Here is a 20484-nt window from a genome sequence, read left to right on the forward strand (position 1 = left end):
AGTGCGCCCAAACGATTCCATTTCATGAAAAAATGATAAGCCTTATCTTACATTAATAATCTAAAACTATAGAAGGAATCTTTTATGTGTCTCGGGAAGAAGATAATGAGAATCGTCACTGTATAATACTGCTCCATGCGGGCAACGAATGAAAAACTGATATCGAAGGAAACGCCCCTATAAACCCTTTCCTTCCCTTGTTTAAAGATTTCTAACAGTTGAGTCGCTGCGACTATTCCTTCTGGCTGTGTGTGGCTGCAATTCACTGCTAATCTAGTAAAACGAATAAGCTCGGCATATTTAAACTTAGTAAAAAGGGGGCTTTCTTTAATAAACGAGTTGTAAATTTAAAAAAAAATCTTTTCATTTTCATAATTCCCATTTCTAACATACACTGCAAAAATTCGACACTTAAAAAGTATATTTCCCTGCACATACGTCTTTAAAATTGCTCTACACATAAATTGTATTAAAATACTATAATATTTATATGCCACATTTACGATTTATATCCGAAATATAAAATTCATTTGTTGTTGACACATAAATTCTATAGTTTTCGGCTTTGAAAATTTTCACATTCTCAAAATGGCTACCCTTAGAAAAGTTGGCGTGCTCTTTCCGATAATGACCCAAAAAACAAAAATGAAGTGAGTAGTATTCGATTTTTTGAAATAATAATGTGTACATGTTTTATTGGTTCATTTCATTCTTTACTACAGATACATATTGTTGATCGTTGTCGGGCGGATAGCTCAATTGAATGGATTAATTTGTAATCTGGCTCAGTAAAGGTAAGTTCATTGCTAATTTGTTCATCAGATTTTACCTCACATTTATATTCGTTTACAGGGTATCCGACACCAGATGAAGAAAATGAGGTGTCCCCAATTTCTTCGTTTTCGTTCCAGGATAGAACAAATATTTTTAATTAATGAAAGGAATTCGAAGCAACAAGTTTCATTTTGGATACAAAAAAAATATTTTTTTTTTAAACATGAGGCCAGAAACCGGATTTAACAGTAAGTCCAAATGTTTTACAGTGAAACACAATTTAAAATAATAAAATCATGATTGAAAATCGAAATCGATAAATTTTTTAACTTTCCGAATCCCATTCCGAATACGCTAAATCCTTGCCTATTTTAGGGCGTTTACAAACTGGTGTAGAACACTTATAATGTTTATGTGTGTAACTTTGTAATTTTTATGTGTCGCCTGGATATGAAATGCCGACATATTTTTTTTATATGTGAGTCACATTGCAAAAATCTATATAGGCTCACACATAGCGCTGATGTGTGGAATTTTTGCAGTGTACTTTCTCCTTTTAAAAAAAAAAAGTTTAGCTAAGACATTTATAATAAAAAAATAAAAACACACCGTATAAAGCAAATTTGGAGCTGAAATAGCGTTTACAGAAATATTATTTCTAAATAAGTCCAAAAACTGTCCGAATTTACCCCATTTTATGGTATGCAATAGGGTAATAACAGAAATTTCATGTCGTTCCTGCTAATCTATTCGATTCAGTGTTATTTGTTAGAAATTTAAAAAAAACATAAGCAAAAAGGTTGTTAACATTCAACAGTTATTCCGTAATTTACTGTTGAAATTGATGAATAAAGCGATTTGAGCATAAAAATCATTAAAAAAAACATGCATATAGGCAGGTACTATCGGCTTCTGAGAAATTTTGGGGACAAAACACTAGCGCCAAAATAATATTGACGAATAAAACTTTTACCACAAATTTAAACAGCATGCTTTGAAGTTTTTGTTTACACCTAGTTCAAAAAACTTTTTTTGTCAGTTGTCAGAGCTAGCGTTTAAACTAGCAGAAAAAAGTAGAGATTTTCGGATCAGAAAGTTTAGATCGTATGCGACATGTATCACGACGTGAAGAGATTATTAAGATTATTTGTTTTCTCGGTAAGTTCGCTTAACATAAAAACGAGTGTTTGAATCAACGCCAAAATTTTGTTTTGCTACCACAGCCGAAGATATTTTTCTTGCCCGACGAGTGCATCCCCGGTCAAGATTCTTGAACGGATTCTCTTGAAACATCCTGACTGGGTGCCTGGTAAGTTGTTTAGTTTATAAAAATGTACCGATAAATAATAATTTTTTTATTGCAGTGAACCACACGGGAGCTATTTGCGAGGAACGGAACATAAAAAATATAATAATGAGAACGACCTGGAGGATCGTTTAGGATTCATAGAGGAATACCTATCGAGCAAGTTTCGGTTCTCGGCCTAAGAATCCTACTTGGAGGAGAAACCGCCCTTACAGCAGCAGGATCAATCGGCATGGCCCGGAGGCATATACCAAGAATGTTTCAGAATTCAGGTCCAATCAATTCAATATACGCAAGAACAAAGAATATTTATTTTCGATTTCGTCAATGAATTTTTAACTAAATAAATTAAATTTTAAATTAAATCTTTTCGAAAAATTATTTGAAATTCACATTATTCCAGGCTTAAAATAGTTCCCGAATAATAACATATATAATTTATGGTCATCTTAACATTTTTTTTTCCTCTAATTTTTATCAAATTTTGCTAAGTAAATCTTTTTCACTCACTGGGACCTTGTTGACCTGGGGTTGTTGTTTTGGGTGGGTTCATTTTTTCTGCCCGTGTAGGTTGTTTCGTCGATCAAATGCATAACTTATGTGTTTGCAAGCTTGAATGCAAGTTGGAAGTCTGAAGCCTTTTTCGTTGATGGCAGCACCATAAACAAAGAATTGATGTCCCAGACTACTAGTTCGAAAAACTATGCAGCCGAGTATCTTGATAGAATAAAATATCTTTGATATAGGTCACCGTAATTTTCCGATAAAATCAAACAAACTCATCAATGTGAACCAAACCCCACCAAATTGTTAACAGTCGTCTAGGGATCCTATATATTTGTAAGCAGTTTTTCGAGGTAACATTATTGTTATAAAGTAGATATTTCGAATATTTTATAACAAAAATAGACTTAAAATATCCATTTTATTTGACCTCTTTTCCAGGTGATGGCCTTCCAGAAGAATATCTGGCAATCGGCTGCTAGCGGCGATCGACAAAATTTGCAGCAATGCTTGAATAAAAAATCCGCTCGAAAATCCGGCCTCGCTAAGGTGAGCTCCCTGAGAGACAACCACAATTGGACCGTGTTGCACCATGCCGTTGCAAGCGGAAATCCGGATTGTGTAGAGCTGTTGCTGACCAAATCGGACGTCGACGTGCAGGCTCGATGCTACGAAGGACGAACAGCCCTTATGTTGGGGTGCATGCGGGATGTTCCGTTGAAAATAATTGACATGCTGATTGGAAAGTGCGGAATACTGGTTAACGTTTCGAGTATGGAATTTGTTTCGCCGTTGCACGTTGCGGTGGAAAGAAAAAATTTGCCGCTGGTAGAACTTTTGGTGGCATCCGGTGCCAATGTTAATGCCCAGGATTATGCCAAAGAAACGCCTCTGCACTCTGCCCTTGAAGCGGGCGATTTAGGTATTCTCATCCATTTACTGTACGTTGGCAAGGCAGATGTGACCGTGGTGACAGAATACGGAATAACTCCTTTGGAGATTTTGTCAGCTAGGGCTAACTACGAACAAAAACTGAAAGTAGCCTGTTTCAAAATGTTGTTCAACTTCGTACATCCCCTAAACGCACATAAAATGAAATATCCGATCGAGGACATATTTGAATGTGCAGTTTTGAGTTATCGAAATGTATCCTTGGTTCCGCACTTTGTGGAAACTGCTTTGCTATGGGAAAACAATCTCGACAAACGAAGGCTTGCACTGGAACTGCTCGAAGGACCAAGAGATCAGTATCAAACGAGTCGAATCAGCAACACCGTTAATCATAATTTGTTTCAACTGTTGGCACTTTTGTTGGTCGATAGCCAGGGCATACAAAGGTTGGAGCAACAATATACTGAACTGAGTCTTTGTGATTCATTTTGTGAACTGATACAGAATGAAATGGCTGCATTCACAGTGGCTGCAATACGGGAAAATGACGATGGACGAATGTACCGTATGATTTTGGAATATCTGGAATATTTCAAAGCTTCCAACTATTTTGTTTCAAGTCAGATAGAACCAACACTTAACATAGTCAAAAGTGCACTTATAAATTATGAAATTGAACATGAAGATCTGTTATCACAAGAGGAATTAAGTCGATACCAAACTATCGTGGACAGATTCGTTGCGATCAGCAATACGGATGCAAACAGCATCCTTCTTTCCATGACCCATGAAACGAAAGGAACAGAAGAAGCGCTCATCAAGTATTTTCAACCTGTTGTTCGTTACTGTACTAATCTATTTATGGAACGCAGGGTACATGGGCCCCCGAGGTATCCGATGTACTGGAGCCTGCTACAGAGATACGGGTCTTTCGAACTTGTTAGCGATTATTACGAGAATGGGATAAGTTTGGAGAATTTCTCGCTACGGCGATTGGCCCGTGACTCGGTAAGGAAACAGGTGCTAAGCACTGTCGAAGATAGCGGTGGAAGAGCAGATCTCATGTTTGTGGAGCGAATAAAGGCACTTGGAATTCCCAAGGCACTTATCCAATATCTTCTTTATCAATGAGACTTTCTAAGTTGAAATATAGTGTTATGAGAACAGATGTTTCCATGAAGATGTACATAGATAGGTATGAACGGTATATTTTTTCGTTGAGTTGTAGAATAAAGTGCAAACATGTATGTATAGTTATGTTTTATTTCAAAAACTAAGCTGTGGACTTACGTATTTCTTCACGTTAAATTTAAATCAGTTTCGTGACAGAAAAATGAAAAATACAATAAGGTTTGCCGTCAGTCTTTACTTAAATCGCCTGAATAATATTTGATTTTTAATCAATGGGCCAATAAATTGAATTGTAACAAGCATATGATTTTTATAGTTTAATTTTATATAACCGATGAAAATTTGTATGGAATAAATCGGCAAAAGTTCCTCTTTTCGACAAATTCTTATCAAAGCCAATCATTCGTTGCCAAAGGCTAATCAGTGATTTTCACTGAAGTGTAATAAAGGGTATTTCACCTTATGATACAAAATGATCATTAAGGAACTATTAAATGCGTTACTGCAGTCAGTTCTATTGGAGTACTATTGGTATAAATCATTGATTTATGGTCCCTACCGCCTCCTAGGGGGCTTTGAGCCCAGAACTACCAATTTTTGGTTTATTTTTATACAAATTTGTTCGAAAACCACTGACAATAAATGATAAATCGGTAAGTACCTGAATCAAAAAGCTTAATCAAGAGGTTGATAACCAGTTGTTCTTCTTCGGAAATTAGTTATGAATTGCCAGAACCATGCAAAGGTTCCTCCAGCAGCTCGGAAAGCTAGAACCGTGGTGACGAGCAGCACCAGATAGGACCCCGTCAGGGTGACCGCAACAAGTCCCTGAGAATTCAGCAGAGTCACACACGATACAAACAGGTGACTTACTACCACGTAAGTAATGTGGGAATAGTTCTTGGTATCCCATGCGCTAAAGAATATCACATTCCAGAAGGTATGCAGCAATATCATGCAGAGAGATTGGGCCGCATTGAACACGAACAAATAGCTGGAACCGGTTTTGAGTCCAACGGTTGCCGGTCCTAACGATGCGGGCAGAATATGGATCATTGAAAACACTCCGCTCGCGGTTCCAAAGCCCAGACCGGTGACGTACTCAGATATGTGCCTATTGGGCCGATAGTGTAAAAAGGGTTCAATTTTGCGCAGAAGTTTATACAACAGATAGCGGAAACCCTCCTGCAAAAAATATTTTCGTTATTTAAATTCAGCCCTCAACCAAATTAGGCACCTAGCTGAATAAAAACGGAAAAGATTAATGCAATCACAAGCTTGTTTCGCAGCGGAACAACCATGAACCAGATCATTGTGGAAAACAGAAGAGACACCAACCAGAAGAAGGAACCAGCCAACATGAGTGAGATTCGTTGGGGATCATGGGCTATTGTCAGGGTGAACATGGCCAAAGATGGTCCGAAGGCCAGGAATAAGCAGCCTAAAAATTCTGCAATGGTCATGGCGCTCCCGATTTGAAACCGACGATTTTCGTTGAACTGAAACCGAAAACTAAGTCTACTAGAGTTATTGCTTCACATGACTGATAAAGACTGTTTGCTTTACTATAGTCTTGTCAAAACTAGACGACAGGATAATCCATTTGATTGTTGCTAATGCAGGTTCCTCATACTGTTCGGATTTGAGGAACACGCTCGGTTTAAATAAACCAAATAAGATGAATTTCAGTATAATGTAATGATATAAGAAAATATTACTAATACAATAATTTAATGAAAGTGTATTTAATCTTACAAATAAGATGTTTATTAAGGAATTATGGAACGAAATGCGTTACTACAGTCAGTACTTTACTTTGGGTATTGATGATAAGTAGGTATATCAAAAAGCTTAAAAGTTAGTGTATTGGAAACAGAGAGAGATAATCAGGTAGATTCTTATTTGCAAGTTATGAATTTCCTGAACGATCCAGCGGTTCCTCCCACTACTCGGAAAGCTAGAACCATGGTCACGAGCAGCACCAAATAGGACGACGTAAGCGTGACCGCGAACAATCCCTGGGCATTCAAAAGAGTCATACACGATACAAACAGATGACTTACTACCACGTAAGCAATGTGCTGATAGTTCTTCGTGTCCCATGCACTGAAATATATCACACTCCAGAAGGTATGCAGCAGTATCATGCAGAGCGATTGGGCCGCACTGATCACGATGAAGTTACTGGAACCGGTCTTCAGTCCCACAGTTGCCGGTCCAACCGAATCGGCTAAAATATTGACCAAGGAAAACGCTCCACTAATAATTCCGAAGCCTAGACCGGACACGTACGCCAAAATGTGCTTGTAGTCGGATATCTGAACAATCTCCGTCACCTCTTGCAACCCGCGCTCAGTTTTCCGCAGAAGTTTGTACATCAAAAAGCGAAAACCTTCCTGCAAATGAAATATATTTTGTCTTAAATGCGGAGATCCAAGCACACACCGTGCACCAAGACCTACCTGAATAAAAACGGAAAAGATCAACCCGAACACCAGCTTGTCCCGTAGCGGAACAACGGTGAACCAGATCAAGGACGACAAAAGAAGCGATACCAGCCAAAAGAAGGAGGCAGCTATCAGGATTATGATCCGGATAGGGTCATGGGCTATTGTCAGGGTGAACATGGCCAGCGGAGGTCCGAAGGCCAGGAATGAACAGCCGAAAAATTCCACAACGGTCATGGTAGTTAATTAAAATCGACGATTCTCGTTTGACTAAAAACCAAACACTTTAGAAAACTTTTTACTTAGCCCACTACAGTCCTTGTTTTACATGACTAATAACAAAAATGTTTGGTATAACGTCAAACTCTTGTTTTCTTTATTTGTGCACCGGAAAAAAATGACATGTTATAAGCAAATAGCAAATGCTTCACAATTCATTTTTTTTTATCTTTAGAGCAGCTGTATCACTGGTCCAAACAGCCGATTTAGACCCAAATTCCGACCAAAGCAACCGCACCATAACATGTTTCTAAATGACTTTTTAGAAATGATAGGTAAAAGGATTTGTCCAAAATAGATGAGTTAACATAAGTGGAGTGCCTATGCTAGTTCTAAAAAAACTAGAACCAACAAAAATAGAGCATCGGTGTTCAAACCCGCATAGGTAGAAACCATACTATGAATCTTTCGAATTATTCGGTTCTGATTAGATTAATAGTTACGATTTCTTTTGGGTAATTGCTAATGTGCCTTTGCTAGAAACGAGAAAAAACCATTTCTAAAAGATAAGATTAATCTTCCAAAAATCTATTTGAGTAATTTGGCAACGCGACGATAAGATAAAAAAATATTCCTGAAAGATACAGCTAATAATCTTGAAAAATATTCGATAATTTTAGCAACGCACCCCAATATTTTCTGCTGTCACATCACACGTGGTTTAATTTGTGCAGAGTATAAAATTCATTTCGCCGGAACATTTCGAGAAAATTCCACTGTTTCGGGATTATTCGGAACGCAACATTACCGGTTCCGATGGTGCGAAGGATCGGTTGGCGACAGCGCCAGTTCTGGTTGTGCGAGGGTAAGTACTCTGATTTATTGGCAATTTTCAGTTTTACCAACAGAAAATTATTTTTTTCAGTCGCAGCTAGCCGGATGTCTTTTGATCAAAACGCAGACGCCAGAATTAACTTAAGGATCCCTTTTAACGGAAACATTATTATGTTAAGCCGGTCCGCTAGGCAATAGCACCGGTTCTAACGGTGGGAGGACAACAGAATCGACAACAGCACTAACCAGGTTAGCATCGGAAACAGCAGCACGACGACACTATTTGAAGTGTGAACAGTGTTTTTTTTTTGAATTTGTGTGTATTTTAAAATAATTATATGTATGTGTTGTGAATAAAATGCTTTAATTTTTAAACTGATTTTCATTTCATTCATTTAAATTTTAATAATTGTATAAAAAGTACACGATATGTTGTATCGTTATTCTTTTTATGGGAAAATCATTAAGTGAAGATTCCACGTATCATACAACTCGCTCGGAGCGAGTAGAAAAAAGCAAAAAAATTGAATGGTTACTCTACTTAACGACCCGTTCCCTGTATCGTAAAGTGCGTCCATACGATTCCATCTCATGAAAAAATGATAAGCCTTATCTTACATTAATAATCCAAAACTATAGAAGTAATCTTTTGGGTGTCTTGGGAAGAAGATAATGGGAATAGTCATTGTATAATACTGATTCATGCGGGAAGTAAGATTTAAATGAGTGGACAAGGTTTTCACCGAAATAGTGGAAATAGCTTTATTTTGAAGCTAGTGGACAGCAGAAAATGTTCTTCATCAAAATTTCACATCATGGATCTGCCTGTGGCTGTGAGCTATTTGGGTGCATTGAAAGAAAATATTTATTTGCAACCCCGTAAGGTTTTTAAACAAACAAAAATGTTGTGGCCCGCGGGTAAAAAGGTATTTGCCAAAAAAAAAACTCCCGAACTTATGCAAACTTTTTTTCTATATGTACACGAAGAGCCCACCAGGATGTTATATATCTCCGGTTGTGTAAACTTTATCGAAAAGTAGACCCGGGGTTCCAATAGTAGAGGAAAGAGGACGGACAACCCGCATAGGTAGAAACCATACTATGAATCTTTCGAATTATTCGGTTCTGATTAGATTAATAGTTACGATTTCTTTTGGGTAATTGCTAATGTGCCTTTGCTAGAAACGAGAAAAAACCATTTCTAAAAGATAAGATTAATCTTCCAAAAATCTATTTGAGTAATTTGGCAACGCGACGATAAGATAAAAAAATATTCCTGAAAGATACAGCTAATAATCTTGAAAAATATTCGATAATTTTAGCAACGCACCCCAATATTTTCTGCTGTCACATCACACGTGGTTTAATTTGTGCAGAGTATAAAATTCATTTCGCCGGAACATTTCGAGAAAATTCCACTGTTTCGGGATTATTCGGAACGCAACATTACCGGTTCCGATGGTGCGAAGGATCGGTTGGCGACAGCGCCAGTTCTGGTTGTGCGAGGGTAAGTACTCTGATTTATTGGCAATTTTCAGTTTTACCAACAGAAAATTATTTTTTTCAGTCGCAGCTAGCCGGATGTCTTTTGATCAAAACGCAGACGCCAGAATTAACTTAAGGATCCCTTTTAACGGAAACATTATTATGTTAAGCCGGTCCGCTAGGCAATAGCACCGGTTCTAACGGTGGGAGGACAACAGAATCGACAACAGCACTAACCAGGTTAGCATCGGAAACAGCAGCACGACGACACTATTTGAAGTGTGAACAGTGTTTTTTTTTTGAATTTGTGTGTATTTTAAAATAATTATATGTATGTGTTGTGAATAAAATGCTTTAATTTTTAAACTGATTTTCATTTCATTCATTTAAATTTTAATAATTGTATAAAAAGTACACGATATGTTGTATCGTTATTCTTTTTATGGGAAAATCATTAAGTGAAGATTCCACGTATCATACAACTCGCTCGGAGCGAGTAGAAAAAAGCAAAAAAATTGAATGGTTACTCTACTTAACGACCCGTTCCCTGTATCGTAAAGTGCGTCCATACGATTCCATCTCATGAAAAAATGATAAGCCTTATCTTACATTAATAATCCAAAACTATAGAAGTAATCTTTTGGGTGTCTTGGGAAGAAGATAATGGGAATAGTCATTGTATAATACTGATTCATGCGGGAACAAAGTAGACTCTTATACCGTATTTGTTTTCTCCCCTCGCCTCGTTCTGTGTTCCACCGTACCTGATAAAAACAAACACAAATCTTCGCCAGTGTATTGCTACCTCACTCACTCACACGCTCTCTCGCAACACTGACAAAATTTTCGGGGCAACACCGCCCGATGGCAGTGCAACACCAGGTCAAAACCAGTGCAACACTGTCCGAATAAACAAACAGTTTGACAGCACCTAGTGGTGCACCAGTGCAACACTCGGCATAAACAAATACGGTATTAGAAAGTAGGCAGTCTGAAAGCCCCGTTGCATATAGGAACACGCTTAGAAAACTACCCAAGCAAGCAAAAGTCGCTTTTTTACTTAATGATGGAACTCCGAAGTTCAAATTTGGCTGAAAAACGGAAGCTTCAGGTTACCCCAATAAACATTTTGGCTGCTTAACCCTTTCCTTCCCATGGTAGCACAGGTGATCCACAACTTTGGACAGCTCGCACTTGAACTGGGCGCTTTGGATCAACACCATTTTTTCACCGAATGTGTAGATATGAGTGAAGAAACATTGCACGAAATTTGAAGAAATTCGGTTGGCTAGGTTTTGCTTGGCAGATCAAAAGCTGCAAAAAAGTCGGTTTTTTTTCGGATTTAAATCAAGTTGTCATTTGTTGTTCAATAACTTGACAAGTTTTTATAATTTCTCTCAAACAAAAATACTGAAGTGAAGAAGATTGCATATGCAAGCAGAATCAATTGATGGTTTACTTAGATTTCAACTAAAACATATAAATTTTTGAGTAAGTAAAGTGGATCACTGATGATACACTGGGAACAAAACGTACTTTTCTTCTTGTGATGCTTCTCATCAATACTCATGAAAATCTTTTCATCAACAAAAAAAATCGCTTCAGGATAGTTATTTCATCTTCTTAAATGACCACATGTCTCCAAATATTTGTAAAAGTTCGTGATTTTCTCGAAAAACTGCATGTTTTGTTTTCCTTGCGAAAAGTGTCATGGCGGCCATTGTTCAAGGCAAAAATGAAAATTTCAAATATTTCAATAAATAGACTATCGAGGGATGCGTACACCAAAGAAGATTTTCATCAAATAGGATCATTTTAGTTTGTGATCAATGAAGTGATGAAATTCAATGTTTTTTTGCAATTATTTCCGGTTTTTCATTTGCACCCTATGTGTTGTTCCCGCATAAATCATTATTATAAAACGACCGTTCCAGTAATCTTTTTCCCGAGACACCAGAAAGATTACTCTTATAGTAATGGATTATAAATGGACGATTACATAAATAGTATTGGAATCGTTTGGACACACTGAACGATACAGTGAACGGGTCGTTAAGTAGAGTTATGATTAAATGAAGATTAATTTTTTTGGTATTATTCGATCATATGTGTTATCTTTTTTTAATGATCCACCTATAAAACGATGACGATACAGCATATCCTCATTCAACGATAAAAAGATTTATGGGTTTTTGTTATTTTCACATAATTTCAAAATTCGATTTTCGGAAACAAGGAAAAAGATTTTCTTCATTCCAATGCATTTATTTTATTTTAAATAATTGAGTAATATACTTATCATACTTTACATCGTATCCTGATGGTCAGATATTTTCTGGATGTTGTGTGTAAACGTATGCATTTACACCCATGGGTGTTGCTTGCAATGATCGTTTTTTACCATCTTGAGGAAGTGGCCGCTCGATCGTTGATACCATCATTTAGCTGCCGGTTTTTTGCTGCTGCTGCACTATCGGCTGATTCACACTGCTGCTACGGTAGTGCTGCTTCCCGCTGCTTTCGGTAGCAGAGTTCTTCCTCCGAACCTAAAACAATGTGCGGTTAAGAAAAACTATTGAAATATTTCGCGGAACAAAATGAATCTTATGTGATTTAAATTACCTCTACGCTTGTCCTATTGTGATCCTCCGCTTGAAATTGGATCCAAATTTCACACAAATAACACTTCCCGGAGACCTTTTAAATCTTCTCTGAAATAAATCTGACCGCGTGTTCCATGACAGCAGAAAAATTGGAGCGTGTTGCAAAAATACGCAGTTGATTTTGAAAACCATTAATTGTATCTTTCTGAAATATTTTTTTATCATTTCGGTGCGTTGCAAAAATAATCAATTTGTTTTGGAGAATATTAATCGTATCTTCCAGAAATAATATTTTATCCGTTCTAGCAACAGCACATCGAGCCAAGACGCATCTTAGAACGTTACTATTAATGTAATCAGAAAAGAATAATACGGAAGATTCAGAGTATCGTATTAACCTATGCGGGTTATCTTCCCGCATAGCGAAACCCGCATAAATCAGTATTATACATTAACGATTTCAATTATCTTCTTCCCAAGACACACGAAAGATAAGCTTTATATTTTTGGATTATTAATGTACGATTAAGCTAGTCTTTTTTTCATGACATGGAATCGTTTGGACGCACTTAACGATACAGCGAACGGGTCGTTAAGTAGAGTAACCATTCATTTTTTTTTGCTTTTTTCTTTATTCGAATCGTAGCTAAAAGATAGATGTTATCGTTATTTTATCTTCGTTTGCACGTTTTGCTGACGCTACAGCTGATCTTCTAAAGATCTTTTTACTATTAAAAATAATAAAAGGTAGCTTCCATTATTAATACTAGAATCAAATTCAAACATAAGGAATTTTATTACAACTGTTTATTTATTAAACATTTTTAAATCACTTTGTTTTTCACTTATACGAAGTTTCATTTCCGAGCAGCCGAGCGCTTCCTCCAGGTTTTGATCTCCACTTGCAATTCCCTCGCTTTCTCCTTCGGGAGCCGCCCTAACATTTGTTGTCCGCTTCATGATTCAAGAGACGCCTTTCACTGCTGCTCTTCCGCCTTTTTATTTTCTCGAACAACCAGCAACGTATCCTTCACCTTTGCCTAAGAAGTCAGGCCTGAGACACCCGTCTACCTGCGCCTGAAATAAAATAATTCTATCTAAAAAAAAGGTATTATTAATCAATAGTCGGTGTACTCACCCTCGCACAACCGGAACCGGCGCTGTCGGCTACTGATCCCACGTCGGAACCGGTACTATTGCCTATCAGATCGACCAATAAAAGGTAATTTTTGCGAGAACTATGCCAGGAGAAGATTTTTTCCGGCACAAAATGGGCCACGTGTGATGACAGCAGAAAAATTTGGGGCGCGTTGCTAAAATAAATTAATTTTATTTCGTGATGATTAATTTTATCTTTCAGGAATAATATTTTATCTTATCGGCGTGTTGCAAAATTACTCATTTTGTTTCTTGGAAGATTAATCGTATCTTTTCGAAATAGTTTTTACTCGTTTCTAGCGAAGGCGCATTAGCGATGACCCAAAAATAAATCTAACTATCAATATAATCAGAACCGAATAATTCGAAAGATTCAAAGTATGGTTTTTCGCTATGCGGGAAAACCATACTTTGAATCTTTCGAATTATTCGGTTCTGATTATATTGATAGTTAGATTTATTTTTGGGTCATCGCTAATGCGCCTTCGCTAGAAACGAGTAAAAACTATTTCGAAAAGATACGATTAATCTTCCAAGAAACAAAATGAGTAATTTTGCAACACGCCGATAAGATAAAATATTATTCCTGAAAGATAAAATTAATCATCACGAAATAAAATTAATTTATTTTAGCAACGCGCCCCAAATTTTTCTGCTGTCATCACACGTGGCCCATTTTGTGCCGGAAAAAATCTTCTCCTGGCATAGTTCTCGCAAAAATTACCTTTTATTGGTCGATCTGATAGGCAATAAAGCTTAGTTCTTTTAGAAATGGGACACTTTCATTTGCTAATAGCTCGTTAACTAGTTATTGGATATTAAAAATTTGAACAGCATTTTGTTGCCTGTAAAAAGTACTATTCGACCTATTTTTTTCAAAATTTAAAATTTACGCGTTTTTGAGATATGTACGATGCTTGAGAAAAAGAAAAAAAAATTTTTGCACAGATTCCTTTAAAATTCGTCATTATCAAATTGATAGCTGAAAAAACCGTTGATTATTCAAAGAATTACTGAGTTTATGTGGTGGATAAGTATGCAAACACTGTCAATAATGTCCACAAAGTTCAAATCAAGCATTGGAGTGAAGCAGATGATCGGCAACAACGGTTAAGGATCATCAAGGAATGCAAGTCTCATACCAGCATTTTTAATTTTCAATAAACGAAAAGCTAAGGGTAGATCGCTGAAATGTCCAAAACAATTTTCTCCGATAAGCTGAAAGTGTTGCCTAGTGATGACTCATTGAAATCCAACCTCAAACAGCCATTTTTTGATAGTTCCAAAGCTCTTAAGCTGTAAAACCGGTACCGAAAAAAAAACGTTCAAAAATGTGATAAAAAATAACCAAATTTGTTCATTTCGAAACAACTGTATCCACTAAAATGCTTCCAGTTTCCAGTTTCCAGAGAAGTATTGGACCAAAAAGTATCAGAGATTGAAGAAGGAAGGTGAAGCCACCTAAAATATAGATTTTACAAAGTATAAGTTGGAGAAACTGATCAATACCATGACAGAAAAAAGTGTGCGCCGGCCAATGGGAGACACCAAGAATAAAGTAGAAATTTCTTTTACAAAAAACGGTAAATATTTTTTTTCAAATTTTTTCATGAAATATCATAACATTGCCAACTTTTCCTTCATAGAAAGTATTTCGTTCAAACGAATGGTTTTTGAGATACAGGCATTTGTAACTGTCCCATTTCTAAAAGAACTAAGCTTTAGTACCGGTTCCGACGTGGGATCAGTAGCCGACAGCGCCGGTTCCGGTTGTGCGAGGGTGAGTACACCGACTATTGATTAATAATACCTTTTTTTTAGATAGAATTATTTTATTTCAGGCGCAGGTAGACGGGTGTCTCAGGCCTGACTTCTTAGGCAAAGGTGAAGGATACGTTGCTGGTTGTTCGAGAAAATAAAAAGGCGGAAGAGCAGCAGTGAAAGGCGTCTCTTGAATCATGAAGCGGACAACAAATGTTAGGGCGGCTCCCGAAGGAGAAAGCGAGGGAATTGCAAGTGGAGATCAAAACCTGGAGGAAGCGCTCGGCTGCTCGGAAATGAAACTTCGTATAAGTGAAAAACAAAGTGATTTAAAAATGTTTAATAAATAAACAGTTGTAATAAAATTCCTTATGTTTGAATTTGATTCTAGTATTAATAATGGAAGCTACCTTTTATTATTTTTAATAGTAAAAAGATCTTTAGAAGATCAGCTGTAGCGTCAGCAAAACGTGCAAACGAAGATAAAATAACGATAACATCTATCTTTTAGCTACGATTCGAATAAAGAAAAAAGCAAAAAAAAATGAATGGTTACTCTACTTAACGACCCGTTCGCTGTATCGTTAAGTGCGTCCAAACGATTCCATGTCATGAAAAAAAGACTAGCTTAATCGTACATTAATAATCCAAAAATATAAAGCTTATCTTTCGTGTGTCTTGGGAAGAAGATAATTGAAATCGTTAATGTATAATACTGATTTATGCGGGTTCCCAATGGAGCACATATGATCCACCTCAAAACCCAAATTTATCAAATGGATCATTAAAGTAGGCTTAAATTATGCATCTTTTGTTCTAGAACTTCAGCTGTAAATCAATATTTTTATTTTTAAAACGTGAAAAACCTCGTGGGAAGGAAAGGGTTAAGAACGGCAATTCGCTGAACAAAAGCTGAGCTAAAGCGTAATTGCTGCTTCAGCTTAATGGTTGAATAAAGACAAACTATAACCTTGTTTCAGCGTTTAAAGAAGTCTCAGTGCAGCCAATGGGATGAGTTGAAGAGTTGCTTCCATAACACTTTTTCAGGCTTTGTTCAACCATTCGCTACCATTGGAATTTGACAGACTGTGAACTGTGGTAAAACTGCCCTGCATGATGGCGGCTTGATTGGAATGAGGGGAATTTTTGTTTTCCTTATGCAATGAGCGATTTTTTTATGACTTCTCATTTACTTTAATTTTTAAATAAAGAGTAAATTTTCTCAAAAATTTTATTTTTGATGCCCAAAACTGAAAAAAGATCATTTCTCTCACACTTATTTAAAAAAATCTTCGGTTGAGAGGCATGTTGGTCGCTTAGATCGACAAATTTTCATTGCGCCGCAGACTTCATGATTGGTTCTGCGTACTGCGGCATGCGACCAACAAGCCGGAGGTTTAAAAGTCGGGGCAGTTGAAACGAAAAAAAAAACAACACAGAGGGGAAAAAGTGGGTGGCAAACATCGAATAGACACTTTTTTTTGCTTTTTTCTTGGGTTGATCCGTCAATTGACGTTTAATGACGTTTGCTGAATAACTTCTCCAGATCAAGATGATTAAAGGCTGAAGACACGTGAATTAGTCAAGGGGCTGAAGAAAACGAAAATTCCCGTACCAAGTTTTCAGTCAAGAAACCCGCAGGAAGAAGAAAAATGAAACGAGTGAAACACGTATAGGGTCAACATGGCGTCCTCATTGCAAAAATTTCAACCAGAGACAATTTTTAATAATCCTTAAAATGATATCTGCGGCTCGAGAATGTCAATCAAAGAGATCTTTGGTAACATTAATAAATTATGATTGGGCACAAAATGCAGAGTTTTCAGCATAATCCTTGTAAAAATTCATTCTAAATCTGCAGTATGACAACAACAGATGCGTTTGGCAACAAAAATGTTACCCTATTTCGAGTCTGTTATGGGGTGAAGTGTTTAATTTCGGGAACCACACTGACGTTCTGGTACCAAAAATTTGGTACGGTGCGTTTGTATGCGATTTGACAGCTGGTTCAGTCCTCTGGAATTAGTGAATTTTTGAGGCCTTCTTTCAGCCAGATGCTGATTAAAAATTGAACCACGATATTTTTTCAGCGTTAATTCAGCAAAAAGCGTTTGTTGGGACTCTTGTCACGTAAAAATTACTCAGGAACTTCCATTGCCTTTTGGAATATTAAATTATTGATAACAGAACTTCTAAGCGCTTTCTAACGCACCGTTAAGATACTTCTAGGTGTTTTAAAGAACCTGGGAATTCTAAGCGACATTTCAAAAATGTCTGCCTATGTATTTGTTTTGTTTATATCTATACTGATATTTACAAATGGAATTCAAGAATTTTTCGAATTTTTTTTATCAATTTAAGGTATTTGAATAAATTTTTGATGATGAGAATTTTCGTTATAATTTACTTAAAGTCCTTTAAACGAAATAAGGTGCAATCTTTTGGCCAACCCATTCAATAACCTCAGATGCCATTAGGTTTAAATACTTATTATTACAGAGGCAATGAACTATTGCTGGATTGGTCGAGAGGTTGGTGAGTTTCTTTGCAACCTAGAGAGTTGCGGTTCAATTCTCTAGGCGTAAGCAGCTTTTGTAATCAAAACAATATAATTAAAATCAATGAGATAGACCATGATAGACCGGCAACCTGCAATCTGTCGTCTGATTGTCAGAGCAATCTGTCAACCGGATTTTGATACGGTGCGTAGAAGTTTTTTGACATTCTATTAGAAGCTGAATAGCATTCTCTTCGGCCACCTAAACGAACTTCAACTTCAAAGTAGCTTTTAGAACTTAAATTTTAGACTGATAAGTATTCTCTTCAGACAGAAACGAGAGCTGATTAAGGAGACCTTTTGAAGGGAATTCTGGTTGCTTGGGTAAGCTTTTGAAATAAAACAAAACTTACTTTGATCCAAAACATTCATTTTTTGATTCGGACTGTTTTATTTGAATCCTTTTTTTCGTATTTTTAAAGCAGTTTAACATATTTGAATCAATGATTTATGGTTTTGATAAATAAAAAAAGTTTTCGAAAGAAATAATTAATTCCTGGCACAAAATAATTTTGGACTTCGATTTTCAACAATTTTTTAATTCAGAAGGAATTTGTAGGAGGCGTAGAATTAATTATGTAATCTTAGTAATCCGTACCTAGTTAGAAATAAGAAAATAAATCATTCCACTGTCACACGTTAACCTAACCACACGTGTATTTCAATTGGTTATGGGCCCAGTTACCCAAACCGGAAGTCAGTAAATTTTTCTTTGGTCACATCAAGACGAAGCATGACCACTCGAAGCCCTGAACGAACACGGCAAGCGGAATGGACACATCAAGTCCTAGGAGATGGTCCTCATCAGCAGTCTTCAAGAAATGAAGCACCCGGCGGAAGCGGTACGATCGGAGCAGGAAGCGTTCGAGTCGGCAGGAGTTCCGTTGCGTTGCCCCCCATTGAGAAGCTGCGTGGAAGAGACAATTACACGTCGTGGGCGTTTGCGATGCGGATGATTTTGATCCGCGAGGGTAGCTGGTCTGCTGTGGAAGGAGGTAGTAGGTGTGCCGGAAGATTTGAAGCTGCAAGCTTTGGCCACCATCTGCCTGAGCCTAGAAAGCTACAACTACAGCTTGGTGCAGGATGCGGTCAGTGCCGAGGACGCGTGGGCGAAATTAAAAACTGCCTTCCAGGATACCGGGCTAACAAGGAAGATAGGATTGTTGAGAAAATTCACGTCGGTGCGGCTCGTTAATTGTTCCAGCGTTGAGGCATACGTGGACGAGTTGATGAGCACCAGTCACAAGCTCAGAAACGTGGGATTTGAGGTGAACGATTCCTGGCTAGCGGCGATTTTGCTGATGGGCCTTCCCGAACAATACGAGCCTATGATAATGGGGCTCGAAGCTTCCGGAACGGCGTTGACCTCGGATGCAGTAAAGGCCAAAATCCTTCAAGACGTGAAGCTGGAACGTGGTCCGGTCGAGTACATGGCTCTGTCTCGAACCATCCAAGAGGCCATGTGGTGGACGAACTTGCGGTCGCAGATTTTCGAAGAGGAACCAGTGCTGATTCATTGCGACAACCAGGGAGCAATCAGCATCGCTGGAAACGGAGCGTACAATCCCCGAACGAAGCACGTGAGTATTCGTTACCACTTCGTGCACGAGAGTCTGAAGGAAGGAGCGGTGAAGGTGAAGTATATCCCGACGACGGATCAACCGGCTGATGGGTTCACGAAGCCTTTAGCTGTCCAGAAGCAGCTGCGATTTTGTGAACTTGTAGGCGTCACGGATTAGGGAGGAGTGTAGGAGGCGTAGAATTAATTATGTAATCTTAGTAATCCGTGCCTAGTTAGAAATAAGAAAATAAATCATTCCACTGTCACACGTTAACCTAACCACACGTGTATTTCAATTGAATTTTTCAATTGCTTATTTCTATTGAAACAAAGTGAACTTAAAAACTAACTCACTAACTTTAAAAACAAAGAAAAATGTATAACTGAAGGATGATTTTTACATACAATTTTTTTCTCTGAAATAAACCAAAGAGGAAGGGGCAGGTTGAGCTCCTAACTATCGAGATAGGAGTGCGGTTAGTTATAAAAGTTTGAAAACCACTGGTTTAAAATAAAATGCTTGAAGCATGTTCACAAAAAACGTTTAAGTGAATTCCGATATGTTTCATTCAGATCAGCATATCTCCCTTGAGCTTTCATTACGTCGTAACATCTTAGGAATTCACAGAAAACAGCTACAAAAGTTATCAAAACAACTTTCAAATTTGTATATCACATATAGAATATGTTGTCCAACCTACAAATATCCTAAATGGAAAGAAGTTGCGACAAGTTTATGCCAGTTTTTGTGTTTTCTTTTCGTAATAAAACTGTTTGTTTACATTTTGTTTCATACGACGCATTGAAAGCTCACGCGAGATTATTTTTCGTCCTTTTAGCCATACGCTGTAGAATTCATGTAAACATTGTAAAGAGGAAATTTAATCCAATCTTACACTTAAAGAGTAAATCTTTCAAGGAATATTGGCACTACTCACATAAGATAATGAAATATCTAGAAAACACGAGATTAACAGTCAAGATCTACACAAGTGACATTGGGTAAAGCTGAGGCGATAAAGGCCTGTTATCTACGTTGCGGACTTTTGTCCCTTACATCCCTCTGATTCTAAGCAACTCAAAGGTTATCTCATTCAATGATTACAAAATGATAACAAAGTTTTTCAAATCTTAGGCTAGGTTTAGAAAATTTTTGAATCTCCTAGAAAATTAGAAAAGTCGAGCAAAACATCTACAAATTTAAACATTTTTCGATGCCGTAAAAAACTTAACCAGTATGACGCAATTGCTTG

The 20484-nt window shown here is 37.3% G+C and overlaps 3 protein-coding genes and 1 long non-coding RNA gene across 4 annotated transcripts; 2 read left to right on the plus strand and 2 right to left on the minus strand.

The window, feature by feature from the left end:
* Window positions 1-486: 486 nt before the first annotated feature.
* On the plus strand, window positions 487-1040 carry LOC129742907 (uncharacterized). The gene is made up of 3 exons (XR_008736573.1): window positions 487-650; window positions 723-794; window positions 853-1040. It is a non-coding gene; the product is annotated as an uncharacterized LOC129742907 (long non-coding RNA).
* Window positions 1041-1641: 601 nt separating this feature from the next.
* On the plus strand, window positions 1642-4726 carry LOC129748572 (uncharacterized). The gene is made up of 3 exons (XM_055743229.1): window positions 1642-1669; window positions 2827-2937; window positions 3026-4726. The coding sequence occupies exon 3, from the start codon at window positions 3029-3031 to the stop codon at window positions 4604-4606; it is 1578 nt and encodes a 525-aa protein (XP_055599204.1). The 5' UTR covers window positions 1642-1669; window positions 2827-2937; window positions 3026-3028; the 3' UTR covers window positions 4607-4726.
* Window positions 4633-6200, minus strand: LOC129748574 (gamma-secretase subunit Aph-1-like). Its single transcript, XM_055743232.1, has 2 exons — window positions 5842-6200; window positions 4633-5791 (listed from the first exon to the last, which is right to left on the minus strand). Exons 1-2 carry the CDS (start codon window positions 6067-6069, stop codon window positions 5282-5284), a joined length of 738 nt encoding a protein of 245 aa, XP_055599207.1. The 5' UTR covers window positions 6070-6200; the 3' UTR covers window positions 4633-5281.
* Window positions 6201-6335: 135 nt separating this feature from the next.
* Window positions 6336-7452, minus strand: LOC129748573 (gamma-secretase subunit Aph-1-like). Its single transcript, XM_055743231.1, has 2 exons — window positions 7069-7452; window positions 6336-7002 (listed from the first exon to the last, which is right to left on the minus strand). Exons 1-2 carry the CDS (start codon window positions 7288-7290, stop codon window positions 6505-6507), a joined length of 720 nt encoding a protein of 239 aa, XP_055599206.1. The 5' UTR covers window positions 7291-7452; the 3' UTR covers window positions 6336-6504.
* Window positions 7453-20484: the final 13032 nt, after the last annotated feature.

The sequence above is a fragment of the Uranotaenia lowii genome, chromosome 2, assembly GCF_029784155.1.
Source record: "Uranotaenia lowii strain MFRU-FL chromosome 2, ASM2978415v1, whole genome shotgun sequence".
NCBI lineage: Eukaryota > Metazoa > Arthropoda > Insecta > Diptera > Culicidae > Uranotaenia > Uranotaenia lowii.